The 17,458-nt window shown below is 40.6% G+C and overlaps 1 protein-coding gene across 1 annotated transcript in view; it reads left to right on the top strand.

Moving 5' to 3' along the window:
- The window catches only part of Susd6 (sushi domain containing 6), a 97,513-nt gene that overhangs the window by 40,814 nt on the left and 39,241 nt on the right, over window positions 1-17,458 (top strand). Inside the window, exon 2 of the mRNA XM_085697431.2 lies at window positions 717-943. Within this exon, the coding sequence (XP_085553557.2) occupies window positions 823-943 (121 nt within the window). The 5' untranslated portion in view covers window positions 717-822. The remainder of the gene's footprint in view (window positions 1-716; window positions 944-17,458) is intronic.

Here is a 17,458-nt window from a genome sequence, read left to right as displayed (position 1 = left end):
GCCAACCTGAACCAAAATGGGTGATGGGGCCAGTTAGCAACTACAGGCTGTCTTCCACATTCCCATACTGTCAAGGATAGTCAATAAAATGTCACCCCTCTGGTCACAGGTGTCAGGTCACAGGTGTTGCGGGTTGAGCCTTGAATAGTTTTGAGATTCATGGCTGTCGAGTCAGGTCCTCAGGGGCTCCTTAGTCTCTAACAGGTTAGGCCTTTGTGGCCTTGGCTCCTGCTGCTGCATTCCTTCTCTGGGCGGTGTAGTTATTCCTTTAAGACGTGTGCTCACTCTGTTTTTCCTTTTGGTTAGCTGAAGTTGCTTTGAGGCCAAGTGACACAGGCGTAGCAGCTCTGTGTCAACAGCTGCTTTCTGCTGGAGCTCATAAGTCTGGTCCTAGCAGAGCAGGAAGAAGTCTCTGAAAGCAGCACTGATTTGGCTAGCCATGCAGGTGACGTCCAGGTGAGCTGGAACTTTTTGCAAGGGTCTGACTCCTGGACCAGATTTTGACAACAGCTGGCAGCAAGCTTTGGCAGCTCTCCAGGAGGAGCTGAAAACCCACTTCTGTGCTTGTCTCTTCTCTTGGCAGTAAGGATTCATTTGCTAGAATTTTTCCAACTCAGTGTGGGATTGTGGCTTCCTTGCAGAGTGTTTGCTTCTAACCAACTTATGGTTGAAATATTCACTTTACTTAAGTCTTTTTGTCTGTTTGTTTGTTGTAGGTGAAGCTACTTCTGGCTGGCTTTAGGATTCTTACTTCTGGATTTTAAAGTCTTTCTTCTTAAAAATAAATAAATAAATAAATAAATAACATCAGACGGATAAAAGATGTGCCATGGCAGGATAGCACCAAAGAGCAACTCAGCATTTGTTGTGACCTCCGTGGGGCATGGAGTGTTTCTTCGGCTAGTGATCCTTAGCACCCTACTTGGAGATGGATTAACCTCTGGTAAGTAAGTCCAGACTTGCTTTCTGTGTGTGGGAGGAGCCTGGGGTATGGGGGACTTGCTTTTTGTCAGGCAGTTTGGGAAGAACTTTTATTTTCCTTTTTTATTCTGGAGACATTTATTTGGAGCTTAATGAGCAAATACAGAAGGGGGGGAACCTGCTTGTGATTACATTATCTCCCTTTATTCCAGCTGCTGATATCTTCAGGCAAGAAAGAGGTCTAGAATCCAGGGCATATGACATACAGGGAAGGAAATAGACTGTGGTTAGATTGCCTGTGTTCAGAGTCCATTTCTACTATCTATATAGATCCTGAGGAAATCACTCTGTTACTGTGAATGTCTAGCTTCCTCGGCTGTAGAGTGTGTTAATAACAGTACCTACCTCACTGAGAATTGTAGAGGAATCAATGTTGCATAGTAAACACTTAAGGATGCTTACTTTTTATTTGTTTTTTTCTTGTTTTTCTTTGCCTTTTCTCAGACCAGGTACATAGTTGAGATCCTGTATCTTAGTGAACTGACCACTAACGTTGAGTTTTGGGCAAAGCCACTTAACTGTCCCATAGCTCAGTTTCTAAGCAAAGGAGTTGACCTTTTGACCTTGAATGTTACTTCTAGCTCCTCAGTCTATACTTTGATGACTGAGAGTTTTCTGATTGATGCTGATAAGCTGGAATGTTCCTAAAAGAGACTGAAAATTCAGGAGTGAGCCATTTTTGAATTTGTTGATCCTTATTGTAATCTAAAGTCCCTTATCACTTCACTTTGTGCAGTATCTAGACCAAACATTTTTTCCAGAAAGTACATATTTGGATGTTCTCCACAAGCCATTGGATGATATGCCCAAACCATCTCTGTATCTGTGATGTTTATCAGTATTAGAATCCCTGCCAGAGTTCTTTAGAAAGACCTAGATGGCAGTTTTCTTGGACATGTTCCCTGGAGAGTTATCACAAAGCTAATCTAGAAGGGGACTATAGTCAGATTTTTCTTTGGGCTGCCTATAACGACATGGAGACTTATTATTAATTATGAAAGCTCAGCCTTAGCTTAGGCTTGTCTCACTAGCTCTTACTGTCATGTGGCTCATTACCTCTTCTCTCCATACTGCTCATGCTGCTTCCTCTGTGTCTGACCAATGTCTCCACGCTTCTTCCTCCCAGAGTCCTCTCTATCTCCAGAAGTCCCACCTATACCTCCTGTCTAGTTATTGGCCATTCAGCTCTTTACTAAACCAATCACAATTTATTGTGACACAGATAATATCCCACAACATTTCCCCTTTTGTCTAAATAAAAAAGAAGGGTTTTAACTGTAACATAATAAAACTATATACAATAAGAACAATTATTAATTAAGAATTATATTTATAATGTCCAGTCTATCTATATTTCGCAAATTCAGAGAATTTATTATCTATCCTATCTTGGTGAGTCAAAAGTTTTGTACCTAATTTACTTTCTATCCTAACTTGCATTGCCAGCCCAAAACTATATTTTTAGGCCTTAAAACATTTTCTTAAATAAACAAGTTAAACTTTTGTATCTTTCAACCTTGTATGCTTTATACTTCCTTTGTGAGTTTCTTTTCTGAAAACTGTAATTATAACAATCTAGTCTTTAATCCCATAAAAGATCTGAGAAGGAGGTAATGTTACCTGATTAAACAGAAAATACAGAGCAAGCAGTTTCCAAAACTAAGAAATGACAGAGCTATCTGGTTTCCTGGACAGCCAGCCAAAGTTCCTCTGCAACATAGGGGCATCCATCCTTGTCCTACAGGCCTAGAATATCTGACAAACTTTTTGTGAAGCAGGAGATTTTTGAAGGACTGCAAAGCTCAGCAACCACCTTTTTTTGTGTCCTGTTTGTCCAGTTTGTACAGCATACTGTCAGCAGTTGAGGCAGGGGCAGTTGCTTGCTCAGTGGCTAACTTGGCCACAATAAAATTTAACTCCATATGGAGATTCTTCACTGCCTATCCTCTTTTTTTTAAAAAATAAATTGGTGCTACCAGGAGCAGATGTGTCTTATTGTCATGAAAAGTCTTGGGTTATTAAAATATCTTTTTTTGAAAAAAATATTTTATTTTATTTATATGATCATTTTGCCTGCGTGTATGTCTATACACCACTTGTGTGATCCTGGAACTGGAGTTACAGACAATTGTGAGCTGCCATGTGGGTGCTGGGAATTAAACGTGGGTCCTCTGGAAGAACAGTCAGTGCTTTCAACCTCTGGGTCATCTCTCCAGTCCAAAACATCTTAAATGCCATATTCTGTTGATCTCTGAAGTGTTTGAAAAGCACCTAACTGTCTCAAATTTATCTCTGACCTTGAAAACATACCACAAATTTGATTGTTAGATGACTACTAACCTGTATTTCTTAATTATTCTAAGTAGTTTGTAATAATAATTTTCAAGGACTAGAAAGTTACATTGCATTGTTAAATGAATAGGTATAATACCTTAAACAAAAGGAAAACTACACACACACACACACACATACACACATATATATGCACATATATATTATAACAAAAATAACCTTAAATTTGTATCAGTATATAAAAATACATATCAGTGTAAAATATTTGCTCAAAATTGGTTGCTCAAAAGTAAAATCAACAATCCATGCTTTTATCCCATCCTTTCTATATTATATCAAAAAGAGATCTTGAATATAATCTCCTTTGTTCAGTGTTTTTTTTTTTCTGATCATTACCAATAACAACTTGTAACCAATCCCCCAAGTGATGAAAGGCATCCATAACCCACTGAATGACCAAAAACCACCTATCCCACCTCTTGAGAATGTGAACATTGTGTTCTCTAGACAGCTTCCTGTTGTCTGGGGGTGATGTCATCTCTAGAGGACCCTGGGAAAATTGGGATAATGGTCAAGTCCTGGGAGAGCTAGTTGTTGCTTAGTCTCAGTGTGATGGGAAAGTGTAGAACTTATCTGGTCTTGCTGGAGCAGTCTGTGAGGCTGAATCACCTCAGCTAGCAACTTTGAAGTGGTTCTGAGTGCAGAATTTTGAGGAAACTGCAACAGAGGAGGCATTCTGAGAGGCTGGGATCACTTGATTTACTTGTCTTTATTGGTGTCAGGCTCTTTTTTTCTGAAAATATCTAAACTTTTAAAGGTAGCATATATGTCTGTATTGACACAAGTATGGGATGTTTGGTGTGTACAAGTCAGCTAAAGATGAGTTTTTGTTTTATATTTAAGCAGGTAAAAGGCATGTCAACTTTGTAAGTCCATTTGGACTGCATTACCAAACCTCTGTCCATGCCATATGAAAGGATGACATGTAATAATAAGTCATGAGGATTCTGCAGTCAACAAGATTTATCTTGTTTCATCCAGTCTCAGAGCTGTTCCCATGTCAAGGGATCAGCTTATACATCATCTGTCCTGTAGTCTTTCTTGGCTTTTTCTCTCATGTCTGTAGCCAAGATCCTTAGGAGGTCTCCCTAACCAAATTTGATCTCAACATTGAAGGAATCCATAGCTTTTTGTTTCCTGTGGAAACAAGCATAACATCTCTCCCAACACAATGCACTGTCCAACTTCCATTTTGAAGCCAAGACATCCCTGAAGTATATAGGCTGATTTAATTCAGCAGTCCCTTCTACAATCTAGTGTCTCTCAGCAGCTGTCATTCTCAAGACTTTGCTTTATTATTTTTAAACTATTTATTATTTTCTACGACTGTCTATACTCATTTTCTTTAACACTTAAGCACACTTTTAAACATGCTGTATCTTTTTAGATGTTTTCTTAGTCTGAATCTGACTTTACTAAACACCTGCAGGATTCTCTGATCATGTACACCAAACCTTAAACTGCTAAACAGTGGCTGGGCCCTCTACCATGTAGCTCCATTTAGTACATGGTGAGAGCAGAACCTCATGCCTGAGCCCTGGCCTGGAGCCGATCTTTCAGCCCCAGCTCTGCCTAATCTCTTGCCACCGAGTCGTGCAGTACCTGCTGCTCTTAAACCCCATTTTAAAAGCTGCAAGCTCTAAGCCTACTCAGAACTTCTTTCCCCCAGCTTTCTCAAGCCCTGTGTGGATTTACATGCTATGTGTTGGGCACCAAATGTAGTCGAATTTTTCTTGGGGCCGCCAGATTACAAATACTGACATGGAGCCTTAGTAATTGTGAAAACTTGGCCTTAACTTAGGCTTATATAGCTCACTAGCTCTTATAACTTAGCCCATTTATTTTAGTCTACATTCTATCTCATGCCTCGTTATCTCAACTCTCCATACAGCTTATGTTGCTTCCTCCGTGTCTGGCTGACGGCTTGACTCACTCTGCTTCCTCCCAGAGTCCTTTCTGTCCCCAGAATTCCTGCCTGTATCTCCTGCCTAGCTTTGGCCATTCAGCTCTCTATTAAACCAATCACAGAAATATACCTTCACACAGTGTACAAATGTCCCACAACAGGGGACTTTAGTGGTGATGAGTGCCTTGTTTGTGGCTGTGGTCTTCTTGTAACTCAGTGCTTGAGTGCTTGCTCTTCCATTACTTATCATTTCTATTACCCTTTTACCCATATATACTGAGAATGGAGCAGGTTTACTACTTATTTTAGTAAGTAACATTCTTCTGAATTATTAAGAGAAACAGTTACTGATTCTATGTTCCATTATAGCTTTCCCTAGCATACACATTCTTTTCTGTTTCCCTTCCTTTCACCCTATTCCAGGTCATACCTTTCCATCCTAGTCATGAGGAACCTCAGTATATCCCTCAGTACTATTGATGATTAGGACTTCATAATATGGGATTATGCTTGTATGAAAAGGAACATTAAAAGTGATAGGTATAAAAATACAGTGGGAAAGTTGTCTTTCTTGCTGCTCTTGACTCTAGAGCAGAAGCTAGCAGAACTATGGCCCGCATGCTAACCCTCCCCTCCAACTATATAGCCAAAGCTGGTCTGAAAAACTTGATGTAATGTTATGATGCAGGTTGGCCTTGAGCTCCTTTCTTTGACTTTTTAGTGCTGTGATTACAGGTATGTACCACTCACCATGCCTGGCTTACTACCTGCATGCTAACTATGTTTTTAACTTGTTGAAAAAAGCAAAAAAAGTAATATTTTGTGACATGTGGAAAGTATATGAACTTTAAATTTTAGTGCCTATAAGTAAGATTTGAGTGGAACCTGGTATGTTCATTCTTGAGTATATTTTCTGTCTCTACTTTTATGCTATAATGGTATATACTAAAAAGTAAAATTTATTTAAAAATTAAGAATTAAATAGATACAGTAAAGACCAAATCTGAATTATTTGGCTCTTTGCCTATAATTTCAACATTTAGGAGACTGGATAGGAGAATTGTCCATGAGTTTAAGGCCAGCCTGGGCTGCAGAGTGAGACCCTGCATCAGACAGACAAAAGATTTGGTCCTTTATTCAAAGTTCTGTATTCCCTGCCCCACCCCCCACAGTTAGTTTATTCTCAATAACAAATGGTGTTCAATAGGTATGTGCTTGAATGGGATAGCTGTCAGAGGTAGAAGGAAGGGTTAACTTCTCAGCTAGATTTCAGAGGTGGTACATTTGCCTAAGGTCTTACAGCTAATGGTAGGGCCAGGGACAGAACCTGAACCAGTGCCTAGGACACTACTGAAACCAGTGCCTCTCCCAGAATTTCTCCCAAGAAGCTGCCCTAGCATGTTAAGTAGCAATATTGGTAGCAGAGTATCAGAAGTCTTTAGCCCCTTTAGTTCATTAAAGCCATCTCTCCCAGTCCACCTTCCTTTTTATTGGCTCTATGCTTTCTTCCTTCCATTCCCTATCCCACTTTCCCTCTACTCAACACTTTCTGTACTTTCCACCCAAGGTTTCAGAATAGCTAGATAAAGGGATTATTATTCATCAGTGTAGAGAAACTATCTGTTTATAATGAGGGCCCAGACTAGAACTAGAATGGAAAAGTTGAAACTGTTTTGTTTTTGTTTTACCCCTCCCCATTGCAAAGACTCCTTCCTCCCCTATCATCCTAACATTCAAGTCATTTTTATTCCTCAAAATGTGTACTATCTGGGAGCCAAATGCAGACAACTAGATGGGGCGTCACCATTCCTAAGATCCAGTGTGCCAAGTTGCTGCCAGTGTTTCCCTCTGTGAAGTGGCTTCTAGGGGAGGGTGATACCCACCCTTTTGGCCTGAAAAACCCTAGAGCACACCTGCATGGCTGTGACTGCCAAGTATATTCACCAGGAAACCAAGACTCAGATACTATGAAGCTAAAGAAAGTCAGTTCCTTTCAGGAAGAGCCTCAGCTTCTTTTTGTGTGCATGTTTTGTGAGAATGCATGTGAATTTTTAAGTTCTTGTACCCGGACATATGCACGAAGAGGCCAGAACAAAACAACTATTGTCTTCCTCCATCATCCTCCTAACTGACTTGAGACATAGCCTCTCACTGAACTAGGAGCTCTGTTTTGGCTAGCTGGCCAGTCAGTGAGCTCTCAGGATCCCCTTGTCTCCACTTCACAATATAGACACACATTTTATAGGCTTTTTATGTGGATGCTAGGGATTCTCGCTCAGGTCCTCAGGTCCTTAAGCTTGTATAGCAAGTGACCTTAACTTACTAAGTCATCTCCTCCAGACCCCTACCTTCTTGATTTCTTACCCGTTTTTTGTAGCTGCTCTTGAATACCCATTTCAGAGATAGCTTAAAGTGAGTGTTAGTAAAATATGTAGCCTTATTACCAGTGTGCCCTACTAGATAATAGACATGCTCACATGTCACATTCATGGCTCTGAGAATCCCATTGGCTCATAGGTAATGCCTTCCCCAAAGGCGTACAAGCCTAGTCTCCTGATTACAAACATCTGTGGAGTCTTGATTATAATCTCAAGTTAAACAGAAAAGAATCATGTGTAGAGAGGCACTTGAAAGTTCAAGGATAAAATTACATTATTTTGGGGGCTTGAGTTCCATGGCCATCCTGCCTGCCTGCCCTTTTGTCTATCTTTTTTCTTCCCTTCCTTCTCCTTCATGTTTTTTGAGACAGTCTCAACTTTGTAGCCAGGCTGACCTTGAACTAGTGACCTTCCTGACTCAGTTTCTCAAGTGCTAGGATTATAGCTGTGTTACCACACCTAGCTGTTGTTCCTCTTATCTATAGCTCAGGATTTAGAATTATACTAGCAAAAGTATTAGAGAAGCATTAACCAAGGGCCGCATTTTCCTCTGTGTTTTTTTTTTCTTTCTTTAAACAGAAGATTGTTGGAGAATCCTTTTTAGGTATGGCAGAAGAAGCATATCTTGTTCTGCAGTCTCACCATGCCGTGGGAAGACCAGAATTAAAAACAAAATGTTTGTGTATGCTACTTTAACTTTCTTGGACTAGAGAGGAACTGGGACCCAGCTGTGGGGCAGTCTCTCTGAGCTTTTTCTGTCTGCTTAATCTGAAGAAACCTGAAGTAGAACCTTGAGCAAATCGCTTGACCTCTTCATTCTGCTACTAAAGAGAAACAACAATCTTTAAGAATATCAGGTTGGTGTGTTGTATAGACTAATGAAAATGATTGGAGGGCACATGACATTTAAACATGATGTAACTCCTAAATAACAACAGAGTTGTTACGTGACTTATCATTGAGTCATTGAACAGGAGACTTTGAAGACACCTTTGCTCTCATGAAAACACGGAACTGAACACAGAGTCAATGTTTGTCCTAGTGAAGAGATTTGGGAGCAGGTGTTAAATTTGACCAGTGAAAAAGGGTTGATTACTTGAGGAATCCCTTTTGTCTTCCCAAAAGCTCATGTTTGCACAGTTTGATGATCTCAATTGAGCTGGCCTGCTGAGACATATCAAACGTTTTGCTTTGCATTCTCTGTCCTGACAATATTTACTGACAAACTCAGTATTTTTTGTTTCTGATCACCTACTCCCCATGTTGCCATCATGCATAAGACCATGTTAAGCATCACAGTTCACACAGTGCAGTTTTAAGATAGTGGGGAAATAAGCTCTCTCAGCACTCACGTTCTCTCTCTCTCTCTCTCTCTCTCTCTCTCTCTCTCTCTTTCTCTCTCTCTCTCTTTCTCTCTCTCTATGTCTACACAGCAGAGTGAGAAAGGAAAGTACTTAGTTTTTGTTGAAGATGGAAATTGCTAAGAACCAGGTTCTCTGTGATAGGATGTGGCTTTGGCCCTAAGCACTACTGTACCAGAGAGGTGGTGACAGACCTGCTTGCCTTTCCTCCCCATCTCAGAAGGACCTAGAGGGAGATAATGTACACTTATCTGGGGTGGTAGGACAGCAGATAGGAGTACATAAGGAACACCATTTCTGTGCCACATTGAGTGAGAGATGAACTGAATTGGGTGCTGGGTAGTTTACTTGGACACATAATTGCTTGGTGGACCTGGCTGGGATTTGTGTTTGGTCTGACTCTGCTCATGACATCAGCCTACCTGTACTGGATGGTAGGTGTCCTTGGACCCATTTCTTAGTTTTCCGATCGAAAGGCTCATACCAGCCTTCAGAGACTTATTCTGATAATAATATAAAGACTCTTATCTGTGTTCTCGCCTTGTGAATAAAAAGGATACAGGAGTCATCTCTGGGTTACCATGTTTCCCTCTGAAGTTGTATTCTTATCCACAATGGCTCTTGGTTGTTTGGTTCCAGTTTAGACATAGGGTTTGCCAAGGCAGTTCTATTCTTGGAAAGGAACAATGGAAGCCATAGCAAAGTGTTTCTAAATGAGGATGTAGTTCCCAAAACATCCTTAAAACATCTTCCTGTCAGCTGCAAACCCTACTGACAAAAGTGATGTAATCTCTCTATGGGGTAATTACCTGTGACTATAAAAAGACTTAGGGATTGTGGTAGGAAGCTAGATAGGTCATTGCTGGTTTTGTTGAACCCTGTTGTCATGAAAAGACATTGAAAAATTACTCTCCACAGACTTAATTTTGTCATGTTTAGAACATTCAGGTACATGGTACTACCTTTGTACTGTCTTTCTAACAAATGAAACCCGAGCCCACCAAATTGAATGCCTGGCTGAATCTCAGTTGGTTTAAAAATCTTCATTAAACACAAACTTCCATCTGTTCAACAATGGTATCCTTCTACTCTGGTCTAATTTGTTAATTTGGAGGTTATTTTTCTTACGTGTCCATCTTTTTCATCAACTGGAGATTACAGGGTACTAAAGGGAAAAAAATAGTTGGTAATCAGAGTTTCTAATGATTGTGAGTAGGTTGCTAGATGAACTTCCTACCTACTGAAAAATTCCATTCTTCTTTGTCACTCAGGAGTATAAGCCTCTAAAGGGTGTGAGCAGCTTCCCATTCCAGGTGGTTCATGTTGCTGTGGCTAAGTGCCAGGCCTGTGGTCAGATAGGCATGACTTTGACCTGCATGTTGTTTACCTTTGGGACTAAGAGGGACAGCAATATTTTGAAGACTGGCTTTCCATGGTGTCATGTGAATGAGAGCTTCATTGGTTGCTTTCCTTAGCATTTGATCATCCAACTCTTGAGCAGATTAAACACAGGAAATCTGAATTCACAAGAAGATAAGGTTCAGATTAAAACTTTTTAAAAAAGATGATTATTTCTGCAATTTCCTTGCTTAGAAGTTTGAATTGGTGACTCTGTACATACCCTCAATAGCAACTCTCATAGATCCACTGAGGTTAGTAATGTAGCTTTGTATTTATTGTATGTAGCTATTGTTTGGCTTCACCTTCCACCTTCTGTTTTAGAAAAGCTCTATAGTCATTAAAAGTATGAACTCCAGAGCCAGGTTATCTGTGCTTGAGTATTTCCTCTGTTCCTTGCTGTCCATGTTACTTGGGCTAGTTTTCCTGACCTTACTTTGCATCCCCCCAGAATGGTGTATAATAGTACCAGACTTCACACATTCATTGTAAGGATTAAATAAAATGGCACCAGAGAAGCAATTCCTTATCAGGAATTCAAATTCAAGCACCAGCTGATACCATTGTTCAGTTCAGCTTCTGTGATGCCTTAGCTGATTAGTTCAGACTAATGCTATATAAGGTGAGATGTTTCTTGTTCCTTCTGTATCTCTAACATTCTGTTTGATTCCATTAAGTGCGGCCGTGAGTAGAGTTATACCCCTTATAGTTTCCTCAACTGTCTAAATTATCAAATGGTACATGTTGACTGGCATCTTGTATAAGTTTAACATGACTATGAAAGAGCAGATAATGCCATCCTCTTTGAGCTGTTGGTGCCTTTTCATGAGCAGTAAGCCTGTCCTTCAATGAGATTATACCTTGTTGGCATTTTAGGTTTGTTAGGAGCTTGGGAGTCATTTTTGAAACCTTATAGATTAAGTTTCAGAATGCCAAGGATATGTTCATTTAAAGACAGTTTATTTCTATAAGCACAGTGATACAGTTTTAAAAAATTACATTTTTAAAGATGTAATCCAACATACACTTAGAAGAATTGGAATTAAAAGAAATTAATCTTCATGTTCTCTGCTTGGTGGTTTTCTGTCTTTCTTTTTTGATACAGGGTCTTTGTTGGCTGGCCTCAAACCCACATTCTTCCTGCTGTAGAGCTTGAAACCTGTGGTCACAGAAGTAGACCTGTAATACCTGGCTTCTACTTTTCTTACCTGTATTTCCTGTGTTTATTGGCATTCCTTTTTAGAATTTTTCCCGTATATGCACATGCACGTGGAGGCCTGAAGTTGATGTTGGAGTTGTCCTTGATTATTGTTCATTTTATTCGCTGGGCCAGGGTCTCTTCTCACTTGAACAATAGCGTCCCAGTCTTGCTCGTCTAGCTAGCCAGCTTGTGCTGGGGATGCTCCATCTCTACCCTTCCAACTTTGGAGTTAACAGGTGGGCCTTCATGCCCACCCAGCATTAACAAAGATTCTAGATATTCAAATTCCAGTCTTCACATTGTGCTTTACAGACAGCAAGCACTAAAACCGCTGAGCCATCTTTCCAATACAGAACTTCTAATTTTAAGAATCTTTCTTTTTCTATCTAGATTCTTTGACATTTTCAGGATTGGAGATTTCCCTTCGTTTGACTTGACTTTTTAGCTTTGCCAGTAGCCACATATTGAGGTACAGTTGTTAACCATTCAAAATTCTGGGCAGCAATACAAGGAAGATAAATAGATTTTCTTCAGTTTTTCTTTTTCACAAAGCCCTTTTGAATGTAGAAAGTATTTTTGACATTGCAACTGTGGAGGGTGGCACAAATGGGTTTCAGGAAGTTAGGGCTGAATACAGCGGGATTACAAAATCTGCTCTAGCTTTTATTATTCTGAGTAACAGGGAATGCTTTATGAAATGTAGAAGGTGAGGTCAACTCCACATGTGTCGTAGACACATGTCTCCTCCAGGGGGATGGGACTTGTGTTGTCACTGGCTTGAGTTCTGACAGTTCAGCCTTATTGACTTAGGAAAGGCTTGGGACAGAAGAGTGTAGCTGAGATAATTGCCTGCAGAGAAGTACTGAGTGGCCATGATGGCAGCCTGACAGTGCAGAGAGGTTTAGGGAAAAATGGGAGAAAAGCCTCTCTCTTTCTTTCAAGATGCTCACTACTTATGGAGGCTGGGTTGCAAAGGATCCAGTGCTGTTTTGAGCCACTATAGCTCACTTAGGCCCATTGATAGCTATGCACAGTCACTCATACTTGCTAATTCCTGCACTGTGAAGTTAGCTAGAGACTGTCTTAGCTCTCTGCTTTATATCCTTACAAAAGAACCTTAAGCTAGAGTAAATTCTTGCTTGTGGTCTTAGTATTTTATCACAGCAACAGAAAGGAGAATTAATAGCATCTAAGGAAGGAAAATGAACTGTGCTGTATGTCTGTGCTTACATGGAATTAACAAGAGTCTTTAGGTCTGGTCCTCCATTTTCAAAGAATGTCAGCATTTTCTTAAGAATGCCTGGAAGGATCAGTCAGTTTGATAAGAATTAGGAAATTGTGACCTTGGAAAACCTGAACTCTTTATATGGAAGATGTATTATAATATATTAAAATCTTCGGAACTTGCTCCAAACTCTAATGACCAAATAATTATTAATTTTGATTATCAACTTGACGGGATTTAAAATCAGCATGAAAATGTCTGAGCATGTTTGTGAGGTTTCTGAGTTGGGTTTTCTCCATCAGTTTCTGATGGAGGTGGGAAGACTCGCCCTAGACATGAGTGACACTGTTCTGTAGCCTGGAGTTCCCAACTGAATAAAAAGGAGAAATGGGAATGAGCAGCAGTGCCCAGGGCTCTCCCCCTCTGACTGGTTGCTTGACAGGACTGCTTCTGCAGCTGACTGGTTGCATTGTAAACAGCTACATCACATTCTTGCTAACAGCCAGAATGAACTATTCTCTCAAACTGTGAGCCAAAATAAATCCTTTCTTCTTTATGTTGCTTTGCCAGGTATTTTGTCATAGCAACAATACAGGTAACTAGTAGAGAATTGCTATGAAAACGGTTAGGTTTAGTATTTTTATAATCAGCATTGAGCTCTTTATTTAGCAAGTGCATGTTGACAGAAGGTGGACAGGGAGGAACACAACAAGAGGTATGTAATGACATGGAGGGCTTCCTGGGAGCCAGATACTGAACTGGTTTATAATGGAATCTGTCACTTGTTAGCCTGTGAGATCATCAGTGGTAGCCAGGAGCAGTGCTCTGACCTGGAATGAAGGCAGAGCTGTGATCCGTGGTGAGTACATGGCTAGGCCATGGCACTACTGTGTGCTGTGATAGTTCCATGTGACATCTGCTCTCATGAGGGTATTAAGCAGTGCACTGGAAGACACATAGAAGGGACTCCTGACAAAGATTGGGATGGTCATTGTGAGTTTTTTCTCGGGGAGAGAAGTCAGAAACCTGAAGGCAAACGGGCCTTAGTAGGCAAAAGAGGCAAGATGGCGCAGAAAGGTTAATAATGCTGTTTCTTCTTCCAGACCGGCTGGTATAAATCCTAATTCAACCATGAACATGGTCTGTGATTTTGAACTAGATTCTCAAAGTCTGTCCTTAGTGGTTGAGTCCATAATGTTGAAATGCTACTGTGCACACCAGGTGCGGTGGTGGCAAAGATAAATGTTCCAAATATCATCTCTGTTTCAAGATGTCACCTTACAGACCATAGTCACCTGGTGGGGACCTTGGAAGGGAAGAAAGTAGTGTAACATCTGCTGTCTGTCCTCCTCTCAGGTTACTTTGTGTTTAAGGCTTTGGGATGTGATAGGGTGTGGGGTGGTGTATGTGTTTGTGTGCATATGTGTTTGTGGAGGCCAGAAGTTGGTTAACTTTGGGTGTCTTCCTCTATTGCTCTTTGTTTTCTTTTTTAAAATAGGGTGTCTCACTGAACCCATAACTTCCTAAATTCAGCTATGCTGGCTAGGCAGTGAGACCCAGGGATCTTCCTGTTTCTGGGTTTATAGACACACATACCGTATCTTGGTTTTTAATTCATTGCTAGAATCTGAACTCAGGCCCTTACCAAGCACTTTATCAATTGAGACATCTCCTCAGTACCCCATTTCACTTCTTTTAAAACTGGAACCCAGAAAAACAAACAAACAAACAAAAAAACAAAACCCCAACTGCAATCAGGATACTGGATCTCTAAACTGGTGTTCCCATTGCTGTGGGTGGTCACTCCTTCACTTTGGTGGAATATGTTCAGAAACTGAAATTTCCAAAAAGAAGGCTGGTGCTGACCACAGCCTAAAAGTTCAAGAGTTTAAACTGCATAGCCCCAGAAAAAGTTTAGTGTCCTTGGGCAGAGTCAGGTTGCTGCTGGTGGAGGTAGACAACCTTCCCAGTGCGTTTCAGAGCTGAAGATGAACAAACTCTCTTGTAGGATCTAAAAGGGGTTAAAGTGTGCAAGAAAAACAAACACCAAGGGATTGACTCTAAGCGAGGAAGTAGGAGGGTTAGAGAAAGATAAGTTTAAGTACAAGTTGTGGGAGAAGATTGAGAATGATAAGATTGGTAGTTGGGCTTCAACACCCCTCACACCCTACACACACACACACACACTTTGGGACAGGAATCAACAGACTCTTTTGTGCTGCCTTCCCAGCCTGCCTCTGGGGGAAGAGTCCAAATAGGCCCTCCATCCAGACCCTTTCCTACCACAGCTCAGACAACCTGTAAAGACATGCTTGACAAGGGCTTCTTATTTCTCTGATGCACTGTGAAGGGTCCCCTGTGGATCTTTTCTAGCATATGGATTCCTTGGGGACACCAAAGGATGTGGGAGGTTCTTACTTGATTAGGGAAGGAAAAATACTGAAGGTGCCATCTGGCTCATGTGGATGTATTCCAGGATTCATCATTTGAGATCTGCTCTGTTGGGGTAATTGGGGAAGTAGAGTGAGGATTGCTCTATTTGATGTTTTCTAGATTGCAGAGATGTGTCTCAGGTTTCTTTAGAATGACTTTCATTCTTAGTACCCTGCTAGGAAGTTTTGAGACTTTGTGGTTCAATTTTCCCTTCTTGCACGCAGAAAAATTGATTACTAAACTATTTTAACAAATATAATGTTGACTTTTTATGCCCTAGGTCACAAGAATGACTTTTGCTGATAATTTTTTGGGGGGCGGTGTTTTGGTTTGGTTTGGTTTGGTTTGGTTTGGTTTGGTTTTCAAAACAGGGTTTTTCTGTGTAGCCTTGGCTATCCTAGACCTCACTCTATAGTCCTTGAACTCACCTGCATCTGCCTCCATCCAGCTGCCGGTAATCATTTTTAAAGTTGCTTTTTTAAAATTTAGATGATATTAATGTTTATAACAGTTTATAATCTTCAATGTTAAAAAGCAAGTTGAGCTGGGTAGTGGTGGCACGAGCTTTTAATCCTAGCATTGGGGAGGCAGAGACAAGCAAATCTCTGTGAGTATGAGGCCAGCCTGATCTAGAGTGACTTCAGGACAGCCAGGGCTACCCAAAGAAACCCTGACTCAAGAAACCAACAACAACAAAAAAGTTGGTTGCAAGTAAATGTAGGAATAGTAAAGATTGTGAGATTGTGAATAAGGAGATTTATAGTGTATGTGTCTTAAGTGGTGACTGATCTATGAAAATTAATCCAATGGGATTATTATGCAATTAAAATTACAGGGAATTATTATGGTTTTTTCCTTCAGTCAGCATTTCTTTTCTGAATTAATCTTGAACTAGTTTGTGGACTTAATCTGTTGAGTATATCTAGAACTTCCAAATGTAATAATTTCTTGTTTCTGAGAGTAAAGAAGGTAAGAGAAGAAAGGGAAAGATTGTTGAAAAGGAGTTTTAAACATTTTAAAATTATTTTTTAAGTATGAGTCCATATATGGGTATGTGGATATGAGTACAGGTGCCTGCAGAAGCCACAGTCAGATCCTCCTGGAACTGGAGTGAAAAGCCGTTGTAAGCTGTCTGGTTTGGGTGCTGGGAACTAAATTCAGGTACTCTAGAAGATTAATATATGCCCTTTACTATTGAGACATCTTTTCAACTCCCCAAATATTTTTTTTTCAGAGACAATGGTCATATCAGACAAGGGTATTATAGTTAGGACATTGAGTCTGGTATTTGTTTTCTTATTGTGAATGTGTCCCGTTTTGGACTAAAGAAACAAAAGGCCAAGAAAAGTGTGTATGGAGTAAAGGACAGGAGTAAAGGTGCCAGCAGAGTTCTTAACTGTTCTCTTAGGCTCTGGTTAACAGTACCTGAGAGGCTGGATTGTATACTACAATACTGACTTCCTGGGACACACCAGTGGAAACCCACTCTCTTCTCTGTTGTATTCCAGGGTGTATCAGAGGGCCCATAACACTTTCCATGGTGAAACCCCGATGGATAGGAGTAGGATTCTCCCTCAGTAAATGTCTATGTCAGTTTTACTGAAGTACAAGTACTTAGCTGCTGTGGATAGGATTTAGGCAGAATGGCCTCATACCAGATCTCTAGTCATAGAGAAGCCTAGATCCATTGGCCTGCCTGTTACCTATCTGGAAACTGGTCTCTCCAACTAAAAGTTGGTGTGGAAAATACTGATTCATCAATAACTAGGTGAGGCCTTCAAGTAGGGCTGTAGGTCAGGCATCAGATTTCTTTCCTAAATCCATGCTTCTACCCTCCATCATCACCTTGCATACTTTGAGCTCTCAATGGCCTGAAACTCAGTTTGTCTGCCAAGTTGGCCTCAAAGTGGAAGAGATCTGTCTCCTGAGTGCTAAGAATAAAGGTGTGTGCTACCACACTTAGCCATTTATGTGCTCTTTTGTGTGGTCTTGTACCTACAGGGCAGAAGAATATGCTTAGTCTAGTCTTTTGTGACAGTTAAATGGACTCCAGGCTAGAAATTCTAGATGTCACTCGTGTAAAGAGGTTTACGTGTGAGGGCACCGATGGACCAACCTTACAGGTTTTCTATCCCCGTAAGTAACCTGTAACTCTCAGATTTAATTGTTCATACCCTCTGCAGGGTTTAATAAATGTGGGCTGCTGGCCTGCACAGAGCTTCT

Source organism: Myodes glareolus, chromosome 11 (assembly GCF_982192425.1).
Source record: "Myodes glareolus chromosome 11, mMyoGla1.1, whole genome shotgun sequence".
NCBI lineage: Eukaryota > Metazoa > Chordata > Mammalia > Rodentia > Cricetidae > Myodes > Myodes glareolus.
This window is presented reverse-complemented; position numbering and strand designations above follow the sequence as displayed.